At 41.5% G+C, this 27620-nt stretch overlaps 3 protein-coding genes across 3 annotated transcripts in view; all 3 read right to left on the reverse strand.

The window, feature by feature from the left end:
* Positions 1 to 3042: 3042 nt before the first annotated feature.
* Positions 3043 to 8898, reverse strand: LOC135106974 (uncharacterized). Its single transcript, XM_064016456.1, has 8 exons — positions 8228 to 8898; positions 7384 to 7530; positions 6990 to 7163; positions 6688 to 6858; positions 5957 to 6090; positions 5086 to 5554; positions 4167 to 4251; positions 3043 to 3737 (listed from the first exon to the last, which is right to left on the reverse strand). Exons 1-8 carry the CDS (start codon positions 8466 to 8468, stop codon positions 3479 to 3481), a joined length of 1680 nt encoding a protein of 559 aa, XP_063872526.1. The 5' UTR covers positions 8469 to 8898; the 3' UTR covers positions 3043 to 3478.
* Positions 8899 to 8949: 51 nt separating this feature from the next.
* LOC135107131 (cell adhesion molecule Dscam2-like) lies at positions 8950 to 14744 on the reverse strand. The gene is made up of 9 exons (XM_064016841.1): positions 14713 to 14744; positions 13823 to 14007; positions 13047 to 13193; positions 12641 to 12796; positions 11573 to 11736; positions 10978 to 11101; positions 10520 to 10661; positions 9560 to 9687; positions 8950 to 9218 (listed from the first exon to the last, which is right to left on the reverse strand). Exons 1-9 carry the CDS (start codon positions 14742 to 14744, stop codon positions 8950 to 8952), a joined length of 1347 nt encoding a protein of 448 aa, XP_063872911.1.
* Positions 14745 to 14746: 2 nt separating this feature from the next.
* The window catches only part of LOC135107132 (cell adhesion molecule Dscam2-like), a 282482-nt gene continuing 269608 nt past the window's right edge, over positions 14747 to 27620 (reverse strand). The window contains exons 14-19 of the mRNA XM_064016842.1: positions 26418 to 26606; positions 24340 to 24481; positions 18482 to 18642; positions 18012 to 18144; positions 15394 to 15488; positions 14747 to 14924 (exon numbers count right to left, since the gene is read on the reverse strand). Of these exons, the coding sequence (XP_063872912.1) occupies positions 14878 to 14924; positions 15394 to 15488; positions 18012 to 18144; positions 18482 to 18642; positions 24340 to 24481; positions 26418 to 26606 (767 nt within the window). The 3' untranslated portion in view covers positions 14747 to 14877. The remainder of the gene's footprint in view (positions 14925 to 15393; positions 15489 to 18011; positions 18145 to 18481; positions 18643 to 24339; positions 24482 to 26417; positions 26607 to 27620) is intronic.

Genomic DNA, 27620 nt, shown 5'->3' on the forward strand with positions numbered 1-27620 from the left:
TAAGAGAAGGTCGTGGAAAATCTACTCCTGAAGAAAAGTACAGATATGAAACTGGAAAACTATATGGAAAAAATGAGTTTACTTGGAAAAGAAAGAAAATTGGTTTGCGAAAAGAAGAAATAGGAGAAAACGCAATACTCAGAATAGAAACCGCAAGGTAGTAGCAAGCTATGAAATGAGACAAGTATGAAAAAATGTGTGTTGGGAATAATGATAGAAAGATAGTGTACGTACACCATCTAAGGAAGCAAGAAGAGGAAAAATCTGAACTGCTACAAAGCATAACAAGGAAATATATTTATTTTCGGAACATGAAGGAATTTTCTTTACAGATTAAAATTTAAAGTAGGAAATCTAATGGCGTGGTAAGAGAAGAGCAAATAATATACTGTTTATGGAATGCAGATGACTGTGAATATGAAGTACAAATAAACCTAACGGAAAAAAAAAAATATATATATATATATATATATATATATATATATATATATATATATATATATATATATATATATATATATATATATATATATATATATATATATATATATATATATATATATATATATATATATGACGATATCCGAAATTTTAGGAAGTTATGATTGGCAGAATGATTAGGAAAGAAATGCAGTGAATAGTGACAAGACTGGGTAAACTTTTTCATGAAAGGAGGGAGAGAAAGAATAGGAAATACCAGGAAAAATGAAATGAAAATAGTCTTTAGAATATAAAGCTAAATTTGTGAGAGTCGTAATTAAAATAAGGTAATTGACGGAGGGACTGGTTTTATTGACAATGTAGTGAAGAAAAGTTGTGAAGTTTTAGAGTCAGAATGAAAAAAAAAAAATGCTTGACTTTCTTCCCTTCCTTCCGATCTTTATAATTCCAAAACTGATATGATGCGGGTTTCTCATCTATGATCTCTCAAGGTCATCCATCTAAATTACTAACCCCTCCTGTGCTTCTTAACGATACCAATATGAAATGCTCTGCGATGAAAATTGCAGTTATGATGGTCAGTCCTGAGACTGATGATCACTTCTGGTTGCGTGTTTGTCTCCACTCCTGTCCGTGACTCATTTTGCTTTCAAACATTTAGGGTTCTCATTACAACTGTATTCAAGGGCCACATATATGATATGTCGGGTTTTTACGATGTTTTATATGCGTTATTCATTGTTAAATTTTTGACGAGGATCATGAAAACACTCTTAAATTCAAATAACACTCAGTGGAGGCCGGTGAAAGTAGTTATGATAAGACGCCGAAACGTTTAAAAATACGACCCATTGAGTTACGGGTGCCTTCCACTCCGGAACAATTGCATCCTTTATGCAAAAGAAAAAAAAAAAAAACGCTACCTCAATGACTTTGTTTTTATCTAGCATTTCATTAGCACTATGTGAGCATTCCGTGAAGAGTTAGTGGGAACAGAGAAAGCTCTCAAGGCAAAAACAAAATATTGTTCCATTTACCAACATTTTACTTTTTATCAATGGCGATATGGCAGGGATACGTTCAGTATAATTTTAACACACCTGGACACCAAAACACCCACAGGTACAACCATTGGCCGCCCTACAGGTGCAGTCACTACTAAGGGCATAAATACAACGGAATGACATTAATTTCATCGTAATCTTTCTTCCTGTTCCTCTCCATCCATGTTCCATTATTAAGTGTATTCCAAGAGATTGCCCGACACAAGCATCCCCTCCTCACACGGCGTCAGATCACCAAGGAACACACCCATCACAGAATTACAGAATCAGGATCAAAGAATATTACTCACATATATTTAGTCAAATTGTTGATAGTGAACGACACAGAATATACATATATTTCTCGTAGTGACTGTCCACCGCAGGCAAGCCACGGGAGCACCAAGGGCACGCCGCGGCACGCCCACTGATGCACCCGGAGATACAGTCTGCTAAGATTAACACCTTAAAAAAGTGCTATGTACAGTGTCTCTCTGTACAAAGTCTTCTCTTCTCTCACAATACAAAGCATCCGAGGGACACAAGGAAAAGCACACCTGCGATTCACAAGTTTGAAGGATTTCTTTCACTCCCTTTCACAGCTTATTCTTGTTTACTTTTCTAAAAGTTTCAGTTCTAATCACCGCCTTCACTCTCAAACTCGTTATCTGAAATAATCAAAATATGATCTCTTAACTACTACATAAACTAGGCATCAACATTTTGATCTGTTCGTAGCCTGACATGACTGCGTTCGTTTTTAATCCGGCTTCCACTTTGCACTGATGATCGCACACGAGTACTTTAATTTGTGGACACGGCTACTTGTTTTTTTCTCTTTATAGTCATATATGACTTCATGCTTGATATTGTTTTATCCATTGTATGTGCTTGTAAAGCCAATTTCAATCTTTAATATGTACTCGGTTCCAATCTGTTATATCTGCCAGATGCTGTGTATCAATATATATATATATATATATATATATATATATATATATATATATATATATATATATATATATATATATATATATATATATATATATATATATATATATATATATATATATATATATATATATATATATATATATATATATGTAAAGTTTTCTATGGGTGAAATTCAGATTTATGTACATGACCTTAACATTAACGACAGTATTGTACAATGGAAGCCATTATCTTTTGCGAATAATATATATATATATATGTATATATAGTAACATTCTTCATATCATTTCGAATAAAATTTAAAGTCTTATGTACATCAAGGACACCGACAACGCCATGGATATACAATAGAAATATAAATTTAATTTACTGAACACTTAACATTTCATCTTCGACGTCCATTAAATTCCCAACACACTTTAAAAAGCACCCGTCATCGAGGGAATCTCATTCATATATATATATATATATATATATATATATATATATATATATATATATATATATATATATATATATATATATATATATATATATATATATATATATATATATATATATATATATATATATATATATATATATATATATATATATACATACATACACACACACACACACACACACACACACACACACACACACACACACACGTATATACACGCATATATCCCTACACACTCGTACGCCGCCTCATAAAAGGACAGACAACACAGACCTTATACTTCTCCCAAGACTACGTGGCACGACATTCTTTATCTGACCAAGACTAAGCCCCGTAAAGCTGCTGGCACTTGGGGACGATTTGGACTGTCAGGCAGACGGGACCTGTCTTGGGACGAGGCAGGCTGACCCCTTGGTGGGGCTTGTGTCCAAAATATTAATGTATTTTTTACAAGAAAAATCAAAGAAAACAGTAATTGGTTTCATCCGTTCGATTAATTTTATCTGTTATACACGGCATCCCTAGAACAAAGACACACGCACACGCACACACATCACGTCCCAGCTAACTAGGCTAGAAAAGCATCACGGAGCCGCTAAACAGCGATGGAGAAGCTAGTGTGGCGTCTTCTGTTGTCGTTGATCCGCCGTCTGTTGTCTCGGTCCACCTCCGTTTCACTCATCTCCAGACCCTCGGAACTTTTGGTGTGGTGAGCGGATTGGCTGTGGGCGTGGGAGCGAGCTTTGCCGCCCGTTGTCATGACGCCTGTGCCGACCGCCGCGCCACCCTTGCAGGAGTTTACTAACCCCATGTTGCCGGCACCCAGCGCGGCGTAGTTCCCACTCCCGCTGGACCTGTGGGGACCAAGCTGGTGAAAGAGGCGGAACGGAGGAATGGGTGTTCTTGAAGCAGATTTAATATAGTCTAAGTGCATGTACGAGTATAAACCTTTGAGAATAATCCTGTTGCTTAAAATTAACCTGTTATGCTTCATCGCTGCTTAAGTCCCCTCTTGGTTCTACTTGATATTGTGACATTGGAGTTGGAATACCATTCTCCTTTGTGTTAAGGAGTCTGGGCCAGAGGACAAGAAATGCAGAAAAACACCGCGGTTACCAAAATAAGGAGATTTCAGAAAGTTGACCAATAGAGTTTTGCAATAAGTCAGCATCAGATACTCTACGCGTACATTGTGCATTAAAAGTTGCGCATAAAGTAATTTCTTGTCCTTTCCATGCCTTGCTGTTGTTAACTGACTCGCGGTAAACAGTCAGTGCAAGTACCTGGAGCGGGAGCGGCGGGGGAGGCTCTTCCTCTCCTGCAGGGGTGAAGCGACCGTGCTGGCGTCGGAGGCCACGTACAGGAGGTCTGCCGGTAGTGGTACAATTCTCATTACTCTGTCTGTCCTGCCTTTCCTTCCCTACCTTACCCCTCCTTGCGCTGCCTTGTTCCACCGTGTTTGCCCTCTTGTATCTCCTGCCTCGTCTTCATTCTCATTACTCTGTCTGTCCTGCCTCTCCTTTCCTATCTTACCCTCCTTGCGCTGCCTTGTTCCACCGTGTCCTCCCTGCCCTCTTGTACCTCCTGTCTTGTCTTCATGGTCTTGTCATCCTTGCCCTTCATTGCCCTGCGTTGCTAACTACAAACTTAACATTATTTTCCGTGCATTGTCTGTCTTTTCATTATCTTTCTTGCCATGCTCTTCACCCTACCCAGTCTGACTTTCCTTATCTTTCTTGTCTCATTTTGTCTTCCTTGCCCTACTTGATGCTAACTAAGCTCAATCTGAATCTTCCTTTATTGTTTGTCTTATCCTGCTCTTCCCTACACTCGGCCCACCTTGCCTTACCTAGCCTCGCATCAGTCTAGCTTTGATTTTTTTATATCTTCTACAGAAACACTACATACTTTATTGAAGATGGTTGTAATAGCTGTGTATAAGAGTACTGGAAGCTGGTCTGATCTTTACTTTCTTCTTTGGGAATGTGTGTGTGAGAGCGTGTGTGTTTCTTTGGGTGTCTTGCATGTTCCTTAAGTTTTAGTTGTGTTTAGTGTGCTTTGTGTAAGAGCGATTTGTCGGACCATGCAAGTTATTGGAATTGTGCTGTGTCCTGTGTTTGTGGTAAATAACATATCTATCTATTTATCTATTTGTGTGTGTGTGTGTGTGTGTGTGTGTGATGAGGTAGGTGTGAAACTTACTGTGGTGGTGGTTCCTGGAATTTAGGGGCGTGTGGTGGGCGTCGTCGAGGTGGGAGGAGCTCTCTGTTCTAGACGAGGGGGCGTGATCGGTGTCTGTGTCGCTGTTGAAGCTGTCGTCGTAGTCTTCACTCTCCCCGCCGTACTTGAGACGACACCTCTTCACTCTCGCGTAGTCGTCACTGTCTCTCTCGATTCCTCCTCCGCCGCCGCCAACTCCCCCGCCCCCAACACCACCACCACCACCACCATTACCTCCACCACCAATACCGCCTACTCCACCTCCTCCTCCTACTCCTCCTCCACCTCCACCACCTCCCCCTCCTTGTCCTCCTCCCTTTCCTCCCATGCCTGGCGTTCCACCTCCGACTCCACCTCCTCCTCCTCCCCTTCCTACTCCGCCTCCACCTCCACCACCTCCTCCACCGCCGCCTTCCCTTCCACTTCTTCCCTCTCCGTTCCCGTTACCTCCCTGTAAAGTGAGGAAAATAGGGAAATTCAGGTTCACGTGGCAAATAAACTTATACAAAATATGCCTGATAAAAGATAAGCTGTAAGTAAGTGTGCTAACCCTTTCACTGCGATATGCAACAGTTTACAACACTAGAAGCACTGCACTGGACAAAGGAAATGTCTAAGAGTGGTTTGTTATTGAGCAAGGATGTGCCAAAAGACGGAGACGCTAGATTTACATTGCTCGTGTAACCTTCATAATGCAATGTAAACATATGAACGTGCTCGCGTAGAGGCACATCCAGCTCCCTCCTGCCACTCATCCACACACACACACACACACACACACACACACACACACACACACACACACACACACACACACACACACACACACACACACACACACACACACACGTACCTTCCTATAGGCCAGGGTCTCCACAGTAGCCCTGCGGGGGTCTTGATACACAAAGGTCTGGAAGTGCGTGGAGATGGAGTCTTCCTGACGCTGGATTTGGAAAGTGGCGTAAGGGTATATGTCTTCTGCGTATTCTATAAGAAAAGATGCAGAGTAAGATGCAGTTTCTGCCTACTGTCACACCTTAGGCGAGAACATCTTACTAAAGCCACCTCAAAAAAAGAAAATGAAAGGATTAAACTGCAAATATTTTTCTTGTACTTCATGTAAATTTTTACGTAAAAGAAGCTGATGAAGTTGGTTTGCGTTCATTACTAAATTGGGTCTAATATGCTTTGTCTTTATTTTGTGCCTTATTGTTTACTGGCTAATGAAAATAATTTGGTGCAGTTTTAGGCATGCCTCTATTTAATTAATCATACTCTTATAATCATTCCTCACCCTATTATCTACATTCGATCACATGCACATCCAGGCCACCCTTTTCATTGCAACTCCTTTCTACATACACACACACACACACACACACACACACACTTCAGTATACTTATCAATGACAGTCACCATCCACATACCTCAACACACAACACGACACAACACCACACACTTATTCTACACTCTCCTAAAAGCACATTCAAATACTCCAACACCCCCTCGTACAACACACTGCTCCTTGAAAACACTCCTTATAATTATACACTGCTACTTTAAAACACTGAGCCTCCCCCAACCTGGTATCCTCTCCAAGGCGTTGACGTCGTGTATCGGGGAGGGCGCTGGCTTCCTGACTGTGGCGTAGTACTGCTCCCGCGCTGCTAGGTTGCTCTTATTCTCCGCTGCAGGGTTGAGAGACGGATCACCTTCCTCGCCCTGCCCCCCACTTTCGTGCCCTGTTATAGGCCCTGCGATCAGAACCAGCATTCCACTTGTACTCGTTTTTAGCTCAGTTTATGATTGAAAGTACACGTTTTCTATAAGCATTCATAAAAGAAAATGGCTTTTCTAATCGGAAACTATACAACGCTGCTCTTACTTCTCCTGAGGCAGAGTGTGATGGCGATGATAATAGAGACGAGAGCGATGCAGGAGATGACGATGGGGACAATAAAGGCTGGGTCAGTGAACACGTCCTCGGGTGACGGGCCGCGACCTCCTGGAGACCCGAGCATCCCGCCCCCAATAGGTCCCATTCCCTCTTGCAGGCGATCTGGGAGTGAGGGAGGACATTATTTTAATAGCATTGTTTTACGTATTTTTATCATGTTCTGCTTAATATTCTTTTGAAGCACACACACACACACACACACACACACACACACACACACACACACACACACACACACACACACACACACACACACACACACACACACACACACACACACACACACACACACACACACACACACACACACACACACACACACCTCCCAAAATCCTGTGCGTGGTGAAGGAGTAGGTGGTGGTGGTGTCACCGGCCGGGTTGGTGGCGGTGAGGCTGAGCTCGTATGGAGTGGAGGGCATCAGGTCCCCCATCGTGTACTCAGCTTGCTTTCCAGGCAGGCGCCCACTCACTGCGGGGCGTGGGAAGGCGTTAGGTGGTTAGGGAAGTGACTGGGTGTGGTTGTGGTGACGTAAAGTGTGCTGAATTCGGCTGTGTGTTGTTGTGATGTGAACAAAGATCATTAGGTAAGCTATAAAAATCCAGCAAGCCTACACGTCATAGTCCTTCTTTAAAACATGCATATCTTTATCTGCCTGTCATCTTTATCCTTTACGTAATCTTCTTTTAAAGTTTTCTCTTGGTTCGATATTAACAGCACGATAGCCGAGTCTATTCCACTCATCTATCAATCTGCTTGAGAGTCATTTTCTCCCTATCCCTTCTTTTTTTTTTTTTTAACAATAGCATTACCATGAGGGCATAACGATTATTGTCTCTTTATCCTCTTTATGAGCATTGGATTATAAGATTTAAATGTTGTGAAAGGAAAAGGGTAAATAAACACTAACACATTTTCTCGTTAATGCAATAAGGAGAGTTTTTTAAAAGTTAGTGAGTTAAATGATAAGAAACATTCATTGTGATAGTTAAAAGAGCCCCCCCATCAAAAAAAAAAAAAAAAGACAGCTCCATAAGTAAAAGTATTATGAAAATGGCACTGTATACCTCAAATTTCAGAATGATTTTTCTCTTAAGCCTCTTTTGTACAGTGTAATGAAACAAATATTCGCAAGATTCGACCTGTCCAGAGGTACACATGCACACACCGATCTGCCACTCCCTGCTCGTGGACGGCCTGAGCTTGACGACAAAGGCGGTGATCGGGCAGTGCTTATCGGCCCAGGAGGCGAGGCGTATGGTGGCCGCCGAGGCGTTGACGGCAACCAGGCGGTGCTGGGGAGGTGAGGCTGGTCTGTTGCCTTTGGTGCGCACCGTGATGACGTCACTCGCTGCTCCGGGACCTGCAGTGACAACACGCACGGCGGTAGAGGAGAGTGAAATGAACATGTGAAAAATTCGTTATTATAAACATTCGAACCAATCCTTTGACAATGGAGAAAATCGTTAAATGTACAAGTTAAATTCACATAGGAGTAGAAAAGAGTAAAAAAAAAAAAAAAAGTGAAAGACATGAAAGGCGCTCTGTTCCAGGAAATCGAAGAGCTCCCTCAGCAGTGAATAAATAAGAGGATATGTCACTAAGTTACTAAGTAGTCGTATGCCTCAAGAAATTGCGAAAAAGGCACATGATAACAAACACACTTCATCCCCATCGTGATCAATCTATACGAGTCCATTGGAAGACAAACAGCCCCAATAAATCATAAAGGGACATTAATCCAAATCACAAATCACCTTAATTTGGGACATCTCACCTTGCTGTCTATCCTTATTATTACCATTAACTATTACATATTGCATACGAAAGAGACCATTGATCAGCAGAATAAAAAATCATAACTACGCGGGCAAAGCATATCTGTGTACACTAGATACTGGACCACCTCGCCATTGGCTCACCTATCTTGTTATGAGCCGTGAGGTACAGGTGATACACAGTGCCACAGGTGAGGTCCCGCAAGGTGTACTGTGTGAGGTGCCGCGCAAGGGTCACCTCCCGCCACTCGCCCGGGTCTGAGCGCCACGTGAGGGTCAGCTTCCTGATGGGGGCGCCGCCGTCATCCATGGAGCGCCACGACACCGTCACCGTGGTGGACGTGGAGCCCAGGGAGTGGAGGAGCGCCGCGCCGGGGGGGACTGTGAAGGGAGGGTGACGTGGGGATGGTTACACACACACACACACACACACACACACACACACACACACATCCCAGGTGGAAAAAGTACCATGCACACAGAAAACTATAAATAGAATTATTATCTTCATTACTATGAAATATTTAACTTTATTCCCTCTGAGGAGTGTAAATTTTTGCCGTTATTGTTTACCTCACTATTTCACTAGTTACTGTGATTCTCTCTCTCTCTCTCTCTCTCTCTCTCTCTCTCTCTCTCTCTCTCTCTCTCTCTCTCTCTCTCTCTCTCTCTCTCTCTCTCTCTGCCCACTAATATAATTGCAGCCATGGTTAATATCACACCTATCACTGCGAGGGTGTAGAGCACGTGGTCTGAGCCGTGTCTGTTGGAGGCGTGGCAGGTATAGTTCCCGGAGTCAGCTCGTTGACAGTCCCGCAGCAGCAGACCCCCGTCAGGCTGCAGCTCGTACCTTCAGGAGGCGGAGGAACATTGATAACTTCAGAAACAACACCAGTACGATATTTGGTATCTCTTATGAATAGTCATTGGTGATTTAATTAGACGGAAGTAAACTATAGGCACTGAAATGTATCAAATTTTCGATATACCTATTAACATGTTGCTCTGAAATACTAAATTCGTCGCCAGGAGAAAAATCATGGTAAAATGTTAATGATATGTATATATATATATATATATATATATATATATATATATATATATATATATATATATATATATATATATATATATATATATATATATATATATATATATATATATACATACAGGAGTTTTGAAAGCGTACCATAAATTTAGTGTCTATTTTATATTATTTTTGATATAGCGTATAAATGTGTTTCACTGGGTGTCAGTATTAGGATTAATTTATCATAAAATGATTCGCTTCATTGGTTTACGGCTCGCGTTCTCTAACATCTTGGCTCCTCATCTTGACAATTTTTAACTGGCTCTAATGGAAGTTGTAGTTTCCATTGTTGTTATGATTGCACCCATACCCAAACGAGAATTCTACACCAGTAGTAACAAAATACTCATGAAAATCTGAGTAATTTTTTGTGTAGCCTTTAAAAACCGTCCTTATGAGAGAATAGTATTTAAGAATACTAGTTTGTATGTATGGCAAACTAGATAACACTGGTATGTTATGGATATTATATAGTTAGATTAATATAAATGGTAACACACACACACACACACACACACACACACACACACACACACACACACACACACACACACACACACACACACACACACACACACACGCACACACACACCTGGTCTCCCTGGTGACGGGAACGTTATTGCGGCGCCAGGTGATGGTGGGCTCAGGTTCACCCACGTGGGGACACGCCAATATCACATCCGTCCCTTTGGCGGCCCTCACGTCCCCTCCCACGCTGTGTATTCCTGCTCCCACTGTTTCAGGAATAATAACAAGGAAACCACACATTAATTTCGCTTGAGCTTTTTAGTCTCTATTATATTAGGAAGTCATCATACACTTATAAATTGTTAAAAGGGGAAGAAAGAGGAGCTAGTTATGCTCTTCCTAATTGTTGCACAGCTATTTTGACAAGGAAAGGAGCTACTTATGAAAAGTTATTTGGACAAGGAAGAGGAGCTAGTTATGCTTCCTAGTTGTTGCAAAGGAAAAGTAACTAGTGATGCATGGTTATTTGGGAAGGAAAATTCAGCATTTTTGCTCTTCCTATTCGTTGCGAAGACTCCCTACCTGTATCTGTAGGCGTCGCGGACACCACGGGCGAGGCGGGTCCTTCCCCGACTCTAGTGGCCGCCGCGACCCAGAACTCGTATCGCAGCCTCGGTTCCAGGTCCGTCACCTCAAGCCAGCGGTTCTGTGGAGGCAGTGAGGCCGGTCAGTGAAATGCTCCTTTAAGTCAGTCATTTCGAGACGAGTGATTCCATTGCATTGATCTGTTTCCGTGCAGTAATTATCTTCCTGAATTACGAGGCAATATTACGTGGTCTTAACCTTTTGACTGATACGGTATCCCCCCAAGCTTAGTAAAATGATGTGGTGCAGCTGTAGAGCATTGCTTTAGGAGACACTGACAGTAAAAGGATTGATCGAGTATTTCAAATCTCAAATACATGTATTTTGACTATTATTAAGGCTAATCACGTAAAGGCTACTAAAAGAAAAAAGGACCTTAGTGTCATTAGCAATAAAAGGGTTAAAAAAACACTCCCTTCTGATATACATAATCTCCCTTTTTATCCTGTCACCAGAAAGGACTAGTTCCACTTTTAAAATCCCAAGCAGTGCTTGCTAATCTGCAGACAAGTAATTGTTAGTGATGGCACACCTGAGGAGGTAATATCCTCCTGATGGGGTCCCTTTCAGATGGTGCTCGTATATACAGCAGGTACTTGGTGATGACACCGTGGGTCCTGCCGGGCAACGACCACGCCACCACGATACTGCTGGGGCCGCCCACCACCGCCTTGATGCTGGACGGGGCTTGCGGCACTGTGCAATACAACATTGTTTAGTTTATTCATCCCAGCACCAAACAAGTGTTGCTATTAATAATTCTTATATGCCAGGACAAACAGAGAAATGTTACACAGGTACAGGCGGTTTGAATATCTAATATATTTGTCTGTCTATCTACCAATCTATCTATCTATCTATATGTCTAGTTCTCACTCGCTTGTCTTATGTTCTCCACCAGCATAGTCTGAAATAAATATTTGTTTTACATATTTGTTTTACTGACCATTGCCAAAACCAAAGGTAACAGAATACCAGCGTATGAACCGCCTTGGAGTGTCGAGGCGTCAGGATTGTCAGGGTGTTTTGGTACAGAGGCAGTTATTTCACTGACCATAAATTCGCCAAGAGTATCATGAAAAAAAAAAAAAAAACTGATGACGCGGAGAGGTTTTCATACTATAGTATAAGTTACAGTAATCTTTCCTGAAAATATGATTTTGAACAAAACTGATGATTTTCTCAAGCTGCTGTGGGGTCTTATCAAACTCCCTTGAGAAGTGTGTGGAAAATAAAAAAAAAAAAAATCACGCAGGACGGTGCACTCTGCCATGTTGCTGTAAATGACTGACTGCTTAATATAGACTGTGGTATTCCATCATTCCAGCGATGTGACTCCCTTAATTTAAATCTTATAAAAACCAAGGAGAAGCAGATGCTATTAATATGACCCTTCAAAAGACTAGAAGACAGGAATTGAGAACGCTTGGGAGAAAACTAATATTGAACCTACCACAGTGCAATACCTCACCAACTCTACATCAAATTGTTGCCACCAAGTTACTGGAACGTGGTAACTACTCGTTTTCTCTAATTTTGTTACTTGTTTCTGTATTCTAAGTTCTCTCCTCGTTCTCCTCGGTCATCCTTCACTACTCACCATCCTCCTCGGTGGCACAGTTGATGGGGCGGGAGGCAGCGCCAACCCCAGCACTGGTGGCGGCGGCAACACTCACTGAGTAGTTTGTGTGCCTCTCCAGGTCCCCAATGGTGGCACTCGGCTCGTTCACAACCCGAGACTCGCCGGCGGGAAGACCTGGTGGGCGAGAAGACTGAGTAGTGTTTATCCTCCCTCGATTACTGTCATTGTATGTCTAAGTATGTCGATTCTTCTGTTTGCGTTTCATTTAATAATTTATACGTAATTCTCTCTCTCTCTCTCTCTCTCTCTCTCTCTCTCTCTCTCTGTGTGTGTGTGTGTGTGTGTGTGTGTGTGTGTGTGTGTGTGTGTGTGTGTGTGCATGCGTGCTTGATCGTGCGTGCGTGAGCCCGCGCGCGCGCGTTACCTGTGTGGTCGTCCATGGGCGTGTAAGTGAGGGTGTAGGAGGTGATGCGGCCGTGGCTCAGCTCAGTAGGGGGCGGGGACCAGGACACCTCCAGACGCGTGGAGGTAAGAGCCACGCAGGTCACGTCCCCAGGTGGCGCCTCGGGTACTGGTGGGAATACACGAGTCATGATACAATTTCTACAATATAAAACAGTTAACTTAATGCTGAATGCTACTACAGTTGCTTAAAATTGCCATGCATGATTAAGAATTACAGTTATTACTATCACAATCTGGTTAATTAACCCTTTTATTATTATGGCCTAGCAATCTTTTTAAATATTGTGGTGTAGATTTAGAGTATGCTTATCAAAGACAACACTGAAGGGTAGCTCAAACTTTTCAGTAGCTGTCGTTTAATTTTTTGTAAGGTAAAACCATGTAGAGTTAATGAAATACATGATTAATGTTTATATTCTCAAACGCTTTTTTCTCTCATTGGGACTATTTAAAAAGGTCCACGGGTTTCTCATGCGTGTTTTTCCTTCTAAAGGTATAGGATCTCTGTTAAACTACCGATAGTATCTTAAAAACGTCCTTGAAAATCCCAAGGAGCTCTCATTAGTGTCTGTTAAAAGCAGTTAACACAACGAAATGTTTACCTGTACGAACCTAATATTTAAAGGACCATATATAAATGAAGACACCAAATCTTTCATTTACCACCAAGGCAAATGAAGACACTTTTCTCTTCTAAATTTAAAACGTTCTCCAGTACGATTAAAAGTTTCATACCGTCCTCCAAGGTTGTGGCGGACACCTCGGTGGACAAAGGACCGGGACCCTTGGCGTTGAAAGCTTGGAGGACAAAGATATAGCGGGTGTATCGTTCAAGACCGTCCACGATGTAAGCCTCCTCGTTTGCTCCTGGAGTCATCCCTACCGTGTCGAAGCTGAAGGATCGTCCGCTTTTCATGACCCTGCAAATGAGAAACAAAAGGTAAAATACTGTCATGTAACTGGTGCTGAAAAAAGAGTGAGTGCATGTCTGTGTATAGCGTGGGAGGAGAACAGGAGGAAAGCTACAGGGAGTCGAGGCTCATGGGAATAGAAACTGTGATAAGGCATGGGGAGAAAGTGAAAGGTCGTACAAGGAGGGAATAGATATAACGCACAAACATTTTCTTGCTGTCATTTCTTGTGTGTCTGATTTCATTGTCTGTACGCCTGACCTTCTTTTCAATCCTGTGTGTGCGTGTGTGTGTGTGTGTGTGTGTGTGTGTGTGTGTGTGTGTGTGTGTGTGTGTGTGTGTGTGTGTGTGTGTGTGTGTGTGTGTGTGTGTGTGTGTGTGTGTGTGTGCTGCTCTCTACTGCAGTTCTGCTTCTTGTATCTGTATATCTGTGTGTGTCTTTGTGTGACTGTGTGTATATATGTCTGTATGTTTACGTCTATTTCCATTTAGCTGTTAGCCTCTCTCTCTCTCTCTCTCTCTCTCTCTCTCTCTCTCTCTCTCTCTCTCTCTCTCTCTCTCTCTCTCTCTCTCTCTCTCTCTCTCTCTCTCTCTCTCTCTCTCTCTCTCTCTCTCTCACACACACACACACACACACACACACACACACACACACACACACACACACACACACACACACACACACACACACACACACACACACACATCACTCACCCCTCAAGTCGGTGGCCCACGTAGTACCCCATGAGCTGGCCGTTCCAGGTGTCGGGGTCAGGTGGTGCCCAGGTGAGCTTTACCTGCCTGGAAGTCACGCCCACTGCTCGCACCTTGATGGGAGCCGCGCCCGGGGCCTCTCCTTCCGTGCGTAACGTTAGCGGCTCAGAGGACGGAGACTCCCCAACGCTGTTCACGGCCACCACGCGGATCTGTGGGAGGGAGTGTGGGTAGAGTGAAGGGTTTTTGAAGCAGAGGTACTGTACCTACATTTTTGTTCCTCTCCTTTGCTGCCTTTTGTTGGTCCGTGTTCGCTGCTGGGTGATGGTTTGATGGTGTGTGTGTGTGTGTGTGTGTGTGTGTGTGTGTGTGTGTGTGTGTGTGTGTGTGTACGCGCGGGCGCGCGTGTGTTATTTGGATAAACCTGTTTTTCTTTTTGCCCTTATTCTAAATGTTTTGCATATGCAAAACTACTACTACTACTACTACTACTACTACTACTACTACCATTATCGCCACCACCAACACACTGTGTGGTGTGTGTGTGTGTGTGTGTGTGTGTGTGTGTGTGTGTGTGTGTGTGTGTGTGTGTGTGTGTGTGTGTGTGTGTGTGTGTGTGTGTGTGTGTGTGTGTGTGTGTGTGTGTGTGTGTGTGCGTGCGTATCTTTGTGCACGCCTCACCTGGTACACTTTGGCGGGCAGGAGGTCGTTGAGGACTGCCGAGGTGGTGCCCCCCTCTGCCCTCAGCTGGCTGGTGCTCACGCTGTCCCATGAGGCTGATGAGGGAAACACGTGCATGGCGTTAATGTTTTTACCTCTGCCTCGCTGTGCGCCTGTAATTGACTCGTTTTATTCATGTGTTTTGCTATATTCAGTGTTTGCTCTTTGTGAATTGAGCTTTATACTGTTCTTTCTCTTTTTTTCCGTTTTGTTTTATGATGTAACAGTATATATTCCATTTTGCCTCGTGTTTGTACGTAGACGTGGTGCACACGTACATGGTTTGCAAAAAATGTCTTTGCTATTTATGCATTTCATTTTAAACTCTTTTTCGTTTTTGTTTTCCTTTATGTAGCAGTTTATTTCATACAGGTTCATGTTTGTAGACGTGACACGTCCGCATATGCTTAACAACAACAAAAACAACAACATATGCCAGAATGGATGCGATACCTGTCCTTTCAGTAAAACTCGTGATGTGCAGTAATACCTGTGTGACCTGGTTAGCAAACTAGGTACCTGTCATGTTGGACCGTGCGTCATTTGTTTCCATCCAAATCAAATTGCAAAAAAATGTATGACTGACAATCCATCCATGCATCAATATCCCTCGCTAGAGCATTAGTATTGTTTTATATGATACACATGTATCAACATGGCTATCACTAGAAATACGCATACAACAATATTATATGTATTACATGCCTTGAAGAAGAAAATAATGATTGCGCGGCTTAGAAAATGTATAATTTTCGAGACAGAGGGCACAGCATGGAAAGAGTTCGCATCAAAAGCGTTCTGTCCTTTGAAGTAAAGTGTTTTACTGTTACTTGTAAATTTTGTATAGACTGTCGACCATTCTGCATTGAATGGTGTCAGTTTCAATCCATAGTTCAACAGCATTGCTATGAAAACATGAGGAAGAACGGCGGCCTGAGAGAGACAGACCTAGCGATTTTAGTAATATAGATTTTTCATACTTTGCGCCACATATATTTTGTTCCGTCCATGGAGGCTGCTACCACTACATGTCTAAAACATCACATGTTACACCACTGGTTAATAAATCAATTCGATTTTCAGGAAGGAATTTTAAAGAGTTACTGGGAAATGATCGGAACGTCATTTCTTTCTATTAGAACACTGATTGTACCATGAACAATAAGAAGTCTTGGTGCATTAGAACGAATATTTCTATACACACACACACACGCGCGCACTCTCTCTCTCTCTCTCTCTCTCTCTCTCTCTCTCTCTCTCTCTCTCTCTCTCTCTCTCTCTCTCTCTCTCTCTCTCTCTCTCTCTCTTTTTCTCACACACACACACACACACACACACACACACACACACCACACACACACACACACACACACACACACACACACACACACACACACACACACACACACACACACACACACACACACACACACACACACACACACACACACACAGGCACTTCAGATTCCAAAAACAAAAACATGCATTCATATTTCGCTCGGAGAACTGGTTGCCTTTACAGAAATGAGAAGAGTAAAGGACAGAAAGCGGTAGCAGTGGCTGCGTGTCTCTCCCTGATGGCTGTGTTTTGTCTCGACCAAATCTTTGTAATTAGTGGTAAATGGTGTGTGTGTGTGTGTGTGTTTGATAAGAGAAAAAGATAGAGAGAGAGAGAGAGAGAGAGAGAGAGAGAGAGAGAGAGAGAGAGAGAGAGAGAGAGAGAGAGAGAGAGAGAGAGAGAGAGAGAGAGTCATGAAGCCTGTAAATTAATTCAGAAAACAACTCGCAAATATAATATAAAAGCAAATATAGAATTAGTGTTGCAAGTAATGTTGTAATCACGAGATTATTAATTAAATGCACAGGTAAACAGTTTTCCTCTCATGAGTACGTAATGAGCCTTTTAGTAGCTTCACATATTTCACTATTATGAGAGGAATTCAAGATCATTTTTTTTTTTGGATGATTATTAAGGGAAACAAAATATTGGAGTAGCATACTAATATATGTATTCCTTATTATGAAATGTGCATGAGTGTGTGTTATTGCCTTGCCTTTCATGTAGATCTCGCTTACATACACAAGTGCGTAGTTCACTGTGATAACCACCCAAAAAATCAAAGTTAAAGTATGCATATATTGTTTAAGCGACCGTTATGTTTATCGTTATATTTTATCTAAGTGGCTTTGCAATTAGTTTTTTTTTCTTTTCTTTTCTTTTTCGTTTTATGAGCTACTGCTGAAGATATTTCTGGAGAGCGGGAGATGAATAGCTGCAAGAAATACTAAAATATGAGTGATTAGAAAGGCAGTAAGCATCAGTTTTTTAACCTTTTCACAATACAACACTAGAAGCACCGAATGGAGTCTTTACAATCACCACCTGGAAAAGAAAAAAGAAAAAAGAAAAAAAGAAACATTCCAACATCTAACCTGTAAGATGCTTTGAGATGACTGTAGAAGTAAAAGAATGTCTAAGTGTATTTATTAGATGCTGTGAATAACAGTGATAGGATTAAGTTAAGGAGTCCATTGCGTTTATCGTAATAGTAAACTTACTGATACAAGGGACGACTCACCGCTCTGGGGCTTCAGGTGGATGACATAGTGAGTGATGGGCGTGTTGGGGGAGGGAGGCGCCGCCCACGTGACGGTAGCCGACCCTGCTGCCCTCCCGACTCACCCTCAGGTCCCGCGGCGCTTCAGGGGCGTCTGAGTGGGGAGGCAAAGGTCAGGAAGCTCAGAGGGCTCAGTGACAGGCAAGGGGGAAAGAATGGCGTGAAAAAAAAAAAAAAAAAACATACGTACGTATGACGAAATAAAATGCATTTATCGTTCTTGTGTGTGTGCATGTGTGTGGTGTGTGTAGTGTATGATGGGTGTCGTAATAAATGTAACAATAATTTTTTCAGTATGGTACTTCATCTGTCTCTTTGTTGTGTTTGCGAAAAAAAAAGAATAACGACAACAAGAAAAAAAAAAGTTACAGCTGGACGCGAATTGAGTGGAACAGTGTAAGCGTGTGTAGGAGATTAGGAGGAATGCTCACCCTGCACCCTCAACTCCATGTGGTGCGTGTGGCTGCCGTAGGTGTTAGTGGCGGTGCAGGCGATGACCGAGGAGTCTTGCGGTGCCACGTTCGTTATCCGCACCTCGGCTCTCACCCCGCCAGGCCGTACCTCCGCCCCGTCCATCACCTCCACGTTGTACCTGCAAATACAACACATTAATGCGCTTAAATAAGATTGAGCATGATTCGAACTTGTGTCACTGTGTCCATTACCCGAGACAGTTACCAGTGGACCACAAAGAACACTGGACTAATGCTTGTATTCTTAAACGCATCGGTCTCCCGTAAGGTGTTATCTAATGCCACAGGGTTCATTAGTCAAGTTATCAAGCGTATTTTTTCCCATTGGTGATACATAAGCACTTTTAGACTATCATTACAATCACGAGAGCACTCTTGAAAACCTTAACTTCTACTAAAACCCGTGGAAGTTGTCGAGATAAGGCGACGAAACGTGTGAGATTACGGTCCAGGGGAAGGGAAGGGACACAGTACCCACTAAAGTTATGATAATGGAAATGTCGTCTTTCGAGTGATAAATGCGGGTAAAATAATGTATGTTCTGTACCGAGATAGCCTTGCATCGTGCATGGGCTGGCTGCTCCTTAGTTGCCCGCAGGGAAGATGAGATAATGTCTAAAGAGAGATTTTAATTCTAAGGGAGTTACGGTAGATAATCACAGAAGAAAAGAAAAAAAAATGATAATCTTTTATAATACTACAAAAATATGAAAAGCTTTACTATCAATCACTTGAATACGATGAGTTTTTTCTTTTTATTACGAAAAGAAAAACGCTTTCGTGATATAACGACATGAATACTTTTTTGTTGTTGTTATAAGAACACTTAAATACATTTTTTTTTTCAAAATGCATTTATGTACAGTTATGGCCAGAAGTGAAGATACGTTTGCTCTCACTACCACTGTGATTAAAGATTTCCTCGATCTTACGTCCTCTTGTCAGTCTCATTACAAAATCAGAGTAGTGACAGACTGTGAACAGATCAGATGACTTAAGATTAAATGTAAACAATAAACACAGTGGTAGCGATAGATAGTAGTAATCGACAATGTCCATGGCTGTACATATTTAACCTAAACTAATCCATAAACCTAATGACGAAAGTTTCTCGTTTGCGTGTTGAAAGCAGGCTATAAAATTTAGCACAACTCCTTTACGCGTAAAAAGACTGACCAAGAACATGAAAAGAGAGAGAGAGAAAAAAAAACTTAATTGCTACGTGGAAAAAAGCGACAAAGATTTAGTTCTAGAGATGTGCTCCGATACTCTCCCCTTGAAAGAGGTCAAGTCATAAGCAGTGGAAAAGGCAGACGCGTGCAGAGTTCCGCAATGAGGACTAAACCTGGGAATACCGAGAATATAACTTGTATCTTTTTCATCACTAAATTTCCGCTGTCCTGAGTACAGTTCACGTGTGTCTGTGGGTGTGACAAGTTGTACATGTTTGTGGCAGTGAAATTTCAGTGTTAATTAGTGAGTGTGTGATATGGTCGAGGGGCGGCGAGGGGAGACCGGATGGCAGGATGAAATACAGAGAAAGATACATGACGCAATTTTGTTTCACTTGATCTTTTATTTCTGCGTACCTACTGTCAGACAGTCACCTGCCCGAGGTTGTGTTAGTGTGTGTGTGTGTGTGTGTGTGTGTGTGTGTGTGTGTGTGTGTGTGTGTGTGTGTGTGTGTGTGTGTGTGTTGCAACTACTACTACTACTACTACTACTACTACTACTACTACTACTACTACTACTACTACTACTACTACTACTACTACTACTACTACTACTACTATTACTACTACTATTACTACTACTACTACTACTATTTTGGCTACTAGTACTAATGCTTCAATAGTACCAGTCGTAGTAGTAGTAGTAGTAGTAGTAGTAGTAGTAATAGTATTAGTAGTAGGTAGTTGTAATGTAGCAGCAGTTATTAAAATACAAACTGATCCGGAAGCAACGGTGAAAGTCAAATTACGCCTAAATTGAGATTTGATGCTGTGAGCCATGAAACACTGGCCACGAGCACCGCTGGCCAGCCCTGAGTGATCGCCGCCAATGACCCGGTGCACCATTTGTTGTGTCCTGACTTGCTACCACCACAACAACACCAACTATCATTATCATTACTCCTACACCACTACCACCGCCACCGTCGCTACTACTACTACTACTACTACTGCTACTACTACTACTACTACTACTACTACTCCTACTACTACTAATAATAATAATAATAAATACTGCAAACTAAAATCACTACAAACACCAAAACCACCAGCTCTATTGTCCTTACTACAAATACAATTACTTACGTTACTACCACTAATACTTAACACTTCCATTACCTCTTACTTACAGATATCATAATATAGTAATATACATACTACGAACAAAATACATTGTCCTTGCCACGTCACAGGTGTCAAGAAAACAATGGTAATATTCACATCTCCCCCCCATGGAAATATACATTGTTTTTCGTTACCTGCAGAAAAAAAAATGAGAGGAATAGAAGCGCCACCTGTACAGATAAAAATATAAAAGGAGAATACTAACAATATACTCCAGTTACATCCACAACAATTAGAAGTATAACGTTTGCATATGAACTAGTTGCTAATGTTTTCCTCCAATCTCATGTGATCACCCTGAAAGTAAAACACAGAATGAAGGAAGAAACTGAAGAGAACTCGATAAAAAATGTAAATAAATAGGGAAGAAAGGAAGGAAGGAAGGATCTGTACGAAAAGAAACACACACACACACACACACACACACACACACACACACACCGTTACCACCACCACTAAGAACAAACTAAACATCATAGAAAGTTTTGATCTATCTTTCTGCTTTATTACTTTCATTATTTACTCTCTCTCTCTCTCTCTCTCTCTCTCTCTCTCTCTCTCTCTCTCTCTCTCTCTCTCTCTCTCTCTCTCTCTCTCTCTCTCTCTCTCTCTCTCTCTCTCTCTCATCGTACACGGTTGTCACGATTTTTCTGTTATTTTTCATCTGTTTCCTGCGTCAGTTGGAGTACCGGCAAATAGAGAGCAATCAGGGAAGATTGGCCTGTGCTGCCATCTGTCGGCCAGAACACAAAGCATTTATTAATATCTGGCCGGGCAAGGGAATAGCTTGGGGCGGGAGAGAGAGAGAGAGAGAGAGAGAGAGAGAGAGAGAGAGAGAGAGAGAGAGAGAGAGAGAGAGAGAGAGAGAGAGAGAGAGAGAGAGAGAGTTGGGATTGGGCGGAAACAATTAGATAGAATGAATTTCTGGTTTTTCTTGCTTCAGTATTGCTGCTTCCCTTGCAGCGGTGATAAGTATTGTGTGTGTGTGTGTGTGTGTGTGTGTGTGTGTGTGTGTGTGTGTGTGTGTGTGTGTGTGTGTGTGTGTGTGAGTGAGTGGTTGGGTGGGTCTCTCTCTCTCTCTCTCTCTCTCTCTCTCTCTCTCTCTCTCTCTCTCTCTCTCTCTCTCTCTCTCTCTCTCTCTCTCTCTCTGCGTCTTCAGTTTCATGGTCTGATTGGCTTTTGTGAATTGGATAACTTTTGCAAATCCATTGATATGTTGTGTTCCATTGATCTTTGTGAATAGGTTAGTTTTCATCAGTGTAGTCTTTTGTTGATATGTTGTGCAGAGAGAGAGAGAGAGAGAGAGAGAGAGAGAGAGAGAGAGAGAGAGAGAGAGAGAGAGAGAGAGAGAGAGAGAGAGATTAGCAATTCTTGTACCTGATGAAGTGGTGTAATAATTTCTGTTGCGTTTAAACCTTCACTACAATATTGATGCCTCGAGTGTTAATTTAATCCTTCACTTTAGAAAGAGACGTCAAGGGTTTCACACCTGCCTGTCTCTCTAAGGGGCGTCTCTTGGATTACCTTCACTGTATCAAACATCTTAACATAGGTAGCAATGTATATGTTGTGGTTGTGTACGTGGGTAGTTACTGTAATGCTTTTTCTGGTTGATTTATCACTGGTTTTGTACGGTGGTTTGTTTATAATTCTTCAAGTTTTCTGTATAAATGTGACTGACCTTTTCTTTTTTGTTTTTGTTTTGTACGTTGCTTTGTTTATAATTATTCAGGTTTTCTGTATAAATGTGACTGATCTTTTCTTTTTACCAGATATTTGTTCTTTATTGTTTTTCTTCCTTTTGTTTATTTATCTATTTGCTTCGTGTTTTGTCTTGTGTTTTGGTTTGGATCAATATTTTTTTCATTTTTCTTTTAATCCTATTCCTTTTTTTTTTTTTTTTTTTTTACTTCCACTGTAATTTTTTACATGCACATTTCAAAGAGGATCCTGCGGCAATGATTTATTCACCTCCCTCTCTTACGTTCCCTTTTCTGCTATTCATCGTATATATTTTTAGCTATTCATCGTAACCATTGTTCTCATTCTTCGTATCTTTTTTTTTTTTTCATTCTTTACACGTGTTTTACTTTTTCTCTTCTTTACGGTGATGGACGATGGCTCCCAGCAGTGTGTTCCCATCGCCTGCTGCTCACCGCGCGTCGTTCCTCGCCTCATCAGCCAGAGCAAAATGATCCCTTGGCATGACTTCCTCCACTTATGTTTTGCTTCTTCCTCACCTTTTTCCTCTTCCTCATATTCTTTTCTCCTTAGCTGCCACCACTCTCTTCCTGTTTTTTTCTCTTTTTTGTTTTTTTTTATCTTCCTCGTCTTTCTTCTTTTTCTTTTCTTTTAGTCTTCCAACACATGTTAGATAACCTCATACTCGGATTTTCTCTCTCTCTCTCTCTCTCTCTCTCTCTCTCTCTCTCTCTCTCTCTCTCTCTCTCTCTCTCTCTCTCTCTCTCTCTCTCTCTCTCTCTTGTCACTTCTTTGGCTGAGGTTAGCGTCACGCTCGAATTACTAAGGGTTTTCAGTGATGAGCGAGCAATTAGTGTCCTCCTTGAGGAAGAGTTTAGGGAGTGGAATGTGGGAAAGTTCTCTGCCTTAACATAGATGAGACTATATGAACTCTAAGCTCTTACCAGGAGCATATAACTGGCGTTTTACGAGTCCACCACGTGATCTTTAGGACTGTGCTGAATTCCACACACACACACACACACACACACACATACACACACACACACACACACACACTAGCATGAAATATAATGACAATGCTGGGGCTGTATCGTTATGTTAATCAAGATGCATACATTTTTTTGCATACATTGTCCACGCAGCGCACCAATCAACTCACCGGACGTCCTCTTTAAGTAATAGTTTCCAAGGGGGCGTTCCGTGACATACCAGAATGCAGCTATGACCTTTATACACCTGCAAACTGATTTTTGTATATATTTTTTTTTTCTGTGATTTATTTATTTTTTTTTTCACAATGTGATGGTAAATGATGGTGAATCAATATATCTTCTCCTCCTCCTTCTCCTTCTCCTCTGTAATACTTGCTTATCTTCTTTCTACTATACTATTTTATTTTTTTCGCTCCAGTGCCCTGTCTATTAAATAATTAGTTATAACTGACCTCCAAACGGCCATTCGAAGAGCTAAATGTCTATTGTCGTTTGAATATGTTGTGTAATCCTATCACCTCCTCCTCCTCCTCCTCCTCCTTCTAGCATAACAACAACAACAACAACAACAACAACAACAACAACAACTACTACTACTACTACTACTACTACTACTACTACTACTACTACTACTACTACTACTACTACTACTACTACTACTACTACTACTACTACTACTACTACTACTACTACTACCACTACCACCCACCAGCACCACCACTTCTACTACTGCTGCTACCTTTTCTCCCTCCCCCAGACGCACCTGTAGTCGTTGGTGTCGAGGGGCTTGCCGTCTCTGGCCACCGAGAGGCTGATGGGCGGGTCCCCTCGAGCCTCACAGTGCAGCTTAACATTCTCGCCCCGCCGTGCCTCCACCCGTCCGTCCCCGCTCACCACTGGCGGCGCTGCGGAACACACATGGATTGGTGAACGTAAGTAAGATTACTTAGGTTAACAGACAGACAGATAGATAGATTGATTGATAGATAGGTTTATTGACCACAGAATTGTACAAGAACCCAAAAATAATAGGAATACAAAAACAAAAACTATAAGTGAATTGATGAACGTAGGTAAGAATACATTGGTTAATAAACGTGGATTCTGTCTTTTTTTTTTTTACTTAATGAGGTCACTGCCTACGGGCAACAAAAGGAACAAAAAAAGATAATGATGATAATAAAAAGACCCACTCAGGTGCCTGTCCTAAAATAAAGGTAAAAAATGTCATCTGCTTGATATTGTTAAAATTCGTGTTTTTAAGTTCTCGTATTTTAATTGTTTGGCTATTTAGTGCTGGAACACTAAAGTCATATGAGGTTTTAGAATATAGTTTGGAAATAAGTGAGGTAAAAGTCTAAAGTGTTAAGCATGATAGGTGTAATTTTTTTTTATTATATTCATACCTGTAAAATAATATTATCACGTAAAAGAATATTATTACGTAAAAAAATATTATTACGTGTATGGAAATCAGCCTCTATATTTTCCTATCTTTTTCTTATGAATGGTATTATCTCTCTCTCTCTCTCTCTCTCCTCTCTCTCCTCTCTCTCTCTCTCTCTCTCTCTCTCTCTCTCTCTCTCTCTCTCTCTCTCTCTCTCTCTCTCTCTCTCTCTCTTTGATATACCTTATAAATATATTTTCTTAACCAATAAAAGCCGGGAAGCCATGGACGTGCATTTCAGTTATGAGTAATAGTACATGTGATTATCCTCATGTTTAATTGATACCACTCATGGAAAAACATTTTACTCATTGGTGTCCGGAGTGTTAGATAATTACTGCACTGCTGTTGAATGGGAGCTGTGGTGGTGGTGGTGGTGGAAGAGCAGGAATATTTCTCTTCTCGCTCGACATTGGCTGAATTAACTCTCTCTCTCTCTCTCTCTCTCTCCTCTCTCTCTCTTCTCTCTCTCTCTCTCTCTCTCTCTCTCTCTCTCTCTCTCTCTCCCTCGCTCTAACTCTCGCTCCAATATTTTCCGCGTAAAGGAGAGACACAAGGACCCACCTGAGGGCCTGTAAGCCTCTTGACACAATTTATCAGGTAAAGTTAGGTACGTGCGAGTATGTACTACTGTCGGGGCTTAGCAAGGAGGCCCCATTACCTTGTTTTCTTTACTGCTTTGTGTCGTTTTCTCTTCTTTCTTTCTCTCCTTTGGGTTTATCTATTCTGCCTTATGTTATTATACTTTTTTTGTTTTATATAGTGTGTTAAAGATAATGTTATTGTTCTCGTCTCGTGTGTGTGTGTGTGTGTGTCTGTGTGTGTGTGTGTGTGTGTGTGTGTGTGTGTGTGTGTGTGTGTGTGTGTGTGTGTGTGTGTGTGTGTGTGTGTGTGTGTGTGTGTGTGTGTGTGTGTGTGTGTGTGTGTGTGTGTGTGTGTGTGTGTGTTTAACTTTGACCATTAAACTCATTAAAATGACTCAAAACTCATTAATGTGATCAGGGAATTTATAAATGTGACCTTAAAACTTATAAGTGTGACCAAACTCATTAATGTGACTTCCATATTCTAAATGTAGCAAAAACCTTATCTTTTATCTCCAGACTCAATGAGGTGGCATTCAGTCCCATTAATGTGACCTCAGAACTCCATAACTGTGACCTATTTTTCGTGTAATGGAAATCATATAAAAACAATACCTTCTTTCAATAGCATGGCCCTAAACCTAACCTAGCACCACTCCCATAGCATCACTTACCGTGCACTCTGAAGTTGACGATATACTAGAGGCCTCTGATCCCATAATTATGACCAAACCAGCGTGCTATGGAGATCAGACAACAATAACACCTTCTCTCAATAACATAATCCTAACACCACTTCCTTACGCTTACCGTGCACTTGTAAGTTGACGATCTGCGAGAGGCCGGTCCCTACTCCATTATTGGCCTCACACAGGTAGTCCCCTTCCGCCTCCTCCGTCACTGAGCCCACCACCAGTGTTCCGTTGCCCCAAGATCGACTCAGAGGCAGACTCACGCCCACGTCAACATCCACGCTGCTGTACATGCCCTTCGCTGGTCCTGTGGGGGATTATATTTACTTTTTCATATGAGTGTCGTGTTTTCCTTGCCGTTGTGTGAGTATATCTCTTTAATGGTTCCCTGAAGGCGGCGGAGTCGTGCTGCTATTGTGTATATATATTTTTTCTTTTTTGTTCTTTCTCAGGTAGCATTACAAAAGGAAGAATGTAATGAATAGGATGGAGTTAAACTTATTTAGTTATTGCTCCGGGAAAGTGGTGTCTGGAACTACTACATTCATTTTGTAATGTACGTGAGGTTGAAGATTTTATGGTCTCAGCACAAAATGCAACGTTCCTGGCTCTTATTAACTCAGTATTGCATTTTAGTAATTGTTTGAGGAAGGCAGCTCTTGGTAGACTATAAACTCATTGGTATTAATGTAAACCTGAGGATTATTTAAGTTATAAATACTTAATAAAAAAAATGGTAACATTCCTGTCTCTGTCTAATTAGTATTGCATTTACATATCGCTCGAGGAAGCCGATGTTTTGTTAAAATCAGTGATATTAATGCAAACTTGAGGAATATTAGAGTCATCAGTACTGAACTAAAAGGAACATTCCTGTAACTATGAACTCAGGATTCTTTTTTTAAGGGTCTACAAATAACAGGACATGAGCTTAAGACAAAATACTTTCCAGATTATATTATTATCTCAGGATCAAATCAACCGTGTGATCAGCGTTTACGTTATCTGCTTAAATTACTCGGCGGAAAAGTTTGTGCTGGTCAATAGTGAAAAGAAAAAAGCTTACGTGAAACAAAGCAGAAAATTTTAAAAGAAGTTTGTATATATTAGCGTTTCTGTCCAGCTTCCTCCCACCTCACCCTTATCAACTGTCCCTGTGTTGGATAAATTCGTCTGCTTTTCCTCGCTGCAAAACCTAAGCTAAAATCTAAAAGGAAAAGAAAAAAAAACAAGAAAAAATAGATGAGTTGCTGCCGGAAAAGAAAAAAAAAACGAAAAAAAAAAATCGTGATGCCTCCAGATATTGGTGCGAGGCAATCTA

Source organism: Scylla paramamosain, chromosome 14 (genome assembly GCF_035594125.1).
Source record: "Scylla paramamosain isolate STU-SP2022 chromosome 14, ASM3559412v1, whole genome shotgun sequence".
Lineage (NCBI taxonomy): Eukaryota > Metazoa > Arthropoda > Malacostraca > Decapoda > Portunidae > Scylla > Scylla paramamosain.